At 48.8% G+C, this 5,171-nt stretch overlaps 1 protein-coding gene across 3 annotated transcripts in view; it reads right to left on the bottom strand.

The window, feature by feature from the left end:
• LOC106812164 (eukaryotic elongation factor 2 kinase-like) overlaps nt 1-5,171 on the bottom strand; it is a 45,733-nt gene that overhangs the window by 30,210 nt on the left and 10,352 nt on the right. For all 3 annotated transcript variants that reach the window (XM_014815970.1, XM_014815968.1, XM_014815969.1), the window contains exons 2-3: nt 2,195-2,489; nt 514-707 (exon numbers count right to left, since the gene is read on the bottom strand). In XM_014815970.1, the coding sequence (XP_014671456.1) occupies nt 514-669 (156 nt within the window). In that variant the 5' untranslated portion in view covers nt 670-707; nt 2,195-2,489. The remainder of the gene's footprint in view (nt 1-513; nt 708-2,194; nt 2,490-5,171) is intronic.

The raw sequence follows: 5,171 nt of genomic DNA, 5'->3' as shown, positions 1-5,171 counted from the left end.
CAGCACCCATCCTTAGCTCCCTCACCTGTACTAACACAGCAACCATCCTGCCTCCCTCACCTGCTACTCAACACAGCAACCTCTGCCTCCATCCACCTGTTACTATCTAGCAACCCATCCTGCCTCCCTTCACCTGTACTAACACTAGCAACCCATCCTGCCCTCCACCACCACAGCCTACTTAACGACGAACTTACGCGTACACTAGTAATTTAGTATTACGCTTACCACTGCGCTCCACCTTCACACATTGATCCTACCACTGCCTCGCCTTTGATTCATTAAGCTTACCACAGCCTCCACCTTCACTAATTAATCCTACCACTGCTTAATTATGCTTCACGAATTAATTCTAATCAAGCTTACCACAGCCTCCACCTTGACTAATTAATCCTACCACTGCCTCAACCTTCACTAATTAATTCTAATCAAGCTTACCACAGCCTCCACCTTCACTAATGAATCCTACCACTGCTTAATTATGCTTCACTAATTAATTCTAATCAAGCTTACCACAGCCTCCACCTTGACCTGCACCTCGTCCGTCGTCCACTTCTTGCGGATGGCGCTGTAGCGATGTCGGCGCACGCTCTCCGTCATTAGCTCATTGATGCTGAAGTCCGCCCACGGGTCGTCCTTCGCCATCGCTTGTTGATGGCCGAAGTCCATTGCAGCTTCTGCTGGCTGCGGCTGCCGAGAGGAAAACCCTGAAGCGAAGCGCGAGAAGGAAGGTCGACGATCTCTCTAGTTTTTTTACACAACACCCTCGGGGGGGTTAGAGTCCGTAACGGGTTACGGCGGGTCACGAATTAGCAACAGGGTTAGGAATTGGGGTTAGGATTAAGGTTAGATGTAAGGACAGGGTTAGGAATTAGGGTTAGGATTAAGGCTTAGGTGTAAGGACGGGTTAGAATTGCGCGGTTAGGAATTAAGGTTATGGTGTTGAGGACAGGGGCGTTAGGAATTAGGGTTACGGCATTAAGGTGTAGGCTCTAGGTGATAAGGACAGGCGTTAAGAATTGGGGTTTAGGATTAAGGTTATGCTGTAAGGACAAGGCGTTAGGAATTGGGGTTAGGATTAGGTTAGGTGTGAGGACAGGGTTAGGAATTGGGGTTGGCATTAGGTTAGGGTGTACAGGACAGGGTTAGAAATTACGTCTTAGGATTAAGGTTAGGTGTAAGGACAGGGTTAGGAACTGGGGTTAGGATTAAGGTTAGGTGGAAGGACATGGTTAGGAATTAGGGTTAGGATTAAGATTAGGTGTAAGGACAGTGAACGTTAGGAATTGGGGTTAGGATTAAGGTTAGGTGTAAGGACAGGGTTAGGAATTGGGGTTAGGATTAAGGTTAGGTGTAAGGACAGGGTTAGGAATTTATGGATTGGGATGAGGAGTTAAGATTAAGGTTTAGAGGGTAAGCCTTTAAGGTTATAGTTAAGATCTCTCTTGATTATTTCATTCATCCCTGTTAGGAAGTTATGAGTTAGGAGTTGGTCTCTTTCTTCCAATTGTAATTTCGTAGCCTCATTCGCTCTGCATCGCTCTTCTTCCCTCAATTGCTTACTTGAGTTAAAGTTAGCAATCATAGAACTAACTTAGTATAATTTTCTAGGTCATTTGCTCTGCCACCGTCCTTCTCCCTCACCTGGTATTGCTCTTCCCCTGTTCTCTCACTGGGTTTGCTGCTTCATTCACCTTGGTCGTTTCCTGCTTCTCTCAACCTGGGTTTATGCTTCCTCACCTGCGGATTCGTGCTTCTCTCACCTGGGTTTGCTGCTTCTCTCACCTGGAGTTTACGCGTCTCGATCACTGGGATTGCTGACCTTCTCTCACCTGGGTTTGCTGCTTCTCTCACCTGGGATTGCTTGTTCTCTTCAACCTAGGATTGCTCTTCCCTGCTGCTTCTCTCACCTAGTTGATTGCTCTTTTTTCCCCCCCCTTTGGCCTTCTCTCAGCCTGGGATTGCCTGCTTCTCTCACCTGGGATTGCTGCTTCTCTCACCTAGGATTGCTCTTCCCCTGCTTCTCTCACCTGTGATTGCTCTTCCCCTGCTTCTCTCACCTGGGTTTTTTGCTGCGTCTCTCACCTGGATTGCTGCTTCTCTCACCTGGGTTTGCTGCTTCTCTCACCTGGGATTGCTGCTTCTCTCACCTGGGTTTGCTGCTTCTCTCACCTGGGATTGCTGCTTCTCTCACCTGTTTTTGCTCTTCCCCTGCTTCGGTTCCGCCCGGGACGACGCGTCCTCACCGTCGACGCTCCCGTCGCTGCCCGTGCTCGTGTAGCGCCCTCTATCTCCCTGTCCGCTCAGCTCGTTGCAATTCTCGTCGGTGAGTGGGAGGAGGATGAGATCCATCGATGAGTCATCGAGGTCCTCCTCTCCCTCGTCCTCCGCGCTCGCTCCGCATCCCGGCGAGGGGCCGTCTCCGGAGATTTCCATGCTCGCGGATCCAGCGTGAGATTGGGCAAGTTGGCTCCAGTAGCTGCAGACACCTGCGGAAGCAAACCGAGGAGAAATAAACAGCGGGGATTGGCAGCGACGGGCGTACGAAATCCGTACGAGTAAAAACAATGGAGGCCATCTCACCTTGCCGTGATTAGCGCTTGACCTAATAGTAATAACCCAAATAAAGTACACGTAGGTACGTATCGCAGACCCGTGTTTTCCGGATACTGCATCTAGCCAGAATTCATGATCGATGTGCAACTATTTATATAGCCTATCAGCAAACGTGATATTGTATTCAGCACCTCTATAAACAGCACAATCAGCCTGAGCCTGAGGCATGCAGCTAGCTGTGAGAATATAATGTAATAATGACGTCTCGCAATACAAGACTGTTTTTGGAACAACAACAGAACATTATATCTGATATATATATATAGAGATACGCATATATATCATAATTATGCTCCCGATTTGGCACATTCAGAAACGAGGCACATCACGCGAACAAGATGTAGATAGATCGGCTCAAGGATAGAGAGCATGGCCAGCAATAAAAGCGATAAACCGATAGGTCTAACGAAACTGTGTCATTCTTAATAGTTGTTTGCAGTCGCCTTAGGCCAAAACAAAATATAGGTGTGGATACGGTTTCCCGACCAACCCTATTTATTCCCAGCGACCCTAAACATTTTATTGTCAAAGTTCTTTAAAGTAAAATAAAATAAAAATATGAATTGAACAGTTCCTGCTTCACAAGGCACAACGCACATTTTTCGAACATGGTTCGTAAATAAAATATTTCAAGAAAATAAAATGTTTTCCCTACCTACCTACCCTATTTTTTTCGACATGTAACGGTAACCACACATATATTTTGTTTTGGCCTTACTGCAACTGCATGTAGTCTAGTTGGGGGTTGCAGACTCGTTTCCGAGACCCTGAATTATTGACCAATACCCTACAACGACATGTGTTGTAGTAAGACTATAGCTGTCACTATCCCCACTCTCTCTATCGCGCGTGAGCCGGGGAACCGATACACATCACACTGCGACAAAGAATAGTTAGACGAGACCCTAAATTATTGAAACCAATACCCTACAACAACATGCATCACAGAGCTGTCACTACCGCTCATAGGGTCTATGTCCCCCAGGGTACTGCCGGAACGTACCCTGGTAACTATCTGATATGGTTAGGGTTAGGGTTAGGGAGTAGGCGTAGGCGACACCCTAGACTCGTTAGTGGAGTAGGCGAGGTACGGTCCGGCATATTAGACAGTACCAGGGTACGTTCCGGTATACCGGACCGTACCCAGGGTACGTTCCGGCAGTACCCTGGGGGACATAGACCCTCTCAGCGTCACTACCCCTCTCCCGCTCGCTCGCCGTGGATCCGATACACCACACACTATGACAAACAATTAGACGAGGACCCTAAATTATTGAAACTAATACCCTACAATGACACATACCATCGTGATGCTATCTGTCACAATTCCCCAGGGTGTTAGCCAGGGAAAAATATCAGGGAGCCTCACCATCTGAGCGAAGCAAGGATGCTGCAGGCGCAAAGCACCCTAGGGGGGAGGGCCTTACCTTACAATGGAGGAAATTTAGTCTGAAATGCCAAAGACAGGAATCTGATATGATTTTATATTCTTATAAGCACTGTTGTCAGTTATACAAGGTGTAAATATATTGGGCTGCCCTCATGCCGTCTCTATCAAATTTCATCCATCTCATCCAAGAATAGGCCGTCCAAAAGACAGGTAGATGATGGGTCACACTGCTATTCCCCCCCCCCTCTCCCCCTAACCTCAGGACCGCGCCGCGCTATGACGTGAAGCCAACGACCGGAAAATCAAGCGAGCGCGTCAACAATTTTTTTTCTTTTTACTCTCTCTCTCTCACCGCAATTACACGGAAGGTTTGCCGCGCGCGCGCCGCACTTGGTTCGAGAACGAAGTCGGTTTCCATGACGACGGCTAGATTGCGAGTAATCGGGAGAAGACGTTGAACTCCCAGAATGGCGCGCGCGCGTTTACGTGCAACCGGAGCGAAAAGAACGCTCGATGAACGTCGATTGACGACAGTCGTTCCACGCCCCCGCGTTAACAAACGCGAGCCGAAACCATCGTCGTCGGAGGCGGCGCCGCCGGCAACCGTACAAAAACCATGTCGGAAAAGTGCCGCGTTTATCGATGCTATCTGTCGAATCGATGGACCGGCAAAAAAATCAATTACTCTCGAAAGATAACCTCGTAAATAGTGGCCTTCGAAGTCCGAACGACTATTTATCGAAAACGGAAAGAGACAAAAGTTGATCAAACAGACAGATGAACGCCGCGATTTCGCGTTTTAAGCGCCGCGATAATTGAGCGTGGGATTTTAATCTGTAGATTGTTCACGTGAATTAGAGCAATGCTAGTCGCGAGCGCCGACCCCACGTCAAACGAGAGCGCGCACGCGCACGCACCGACACCCTTGTTATATACAGTCACACACCGCGAGAGAGAGCACACACACGCACGCACCGACCCCGTGTTACACAAGAGTCACACACCGCGAGATAGTACGCACGCACGCACGCGCACACGCACGCACGCGCACACGCACGTACCGACACCCTTGTTATACAGTCACACACCGCGAGAGAGAGCACACACGCACGCACGCACGCACGCACGCACGCACGCACGCACGTACCGATCTGTGTTATACTTA

The sequence above is a fragment of the Priapulus caudatus genome, unplaced genomic scaffold, assembly GCF_000485595.1.
Source record: "Priapulus caudatus unplaced genomic scaffold, Priapulus_caudatus-5.0.1 Scaffold614, whole genome shotgun sequence".
NCBI lineage: Eukaryota > Metazoa > Priapulida > Priapulimorpha > Priapulimorphida > Priapulidae > Priapulus > Priapulus caudatus.
The sequence above is the reverse complement of the archived record's forward strand: the minus strand, read 5'-3'. Positions and strand labels throughout refer to the sequence as shown.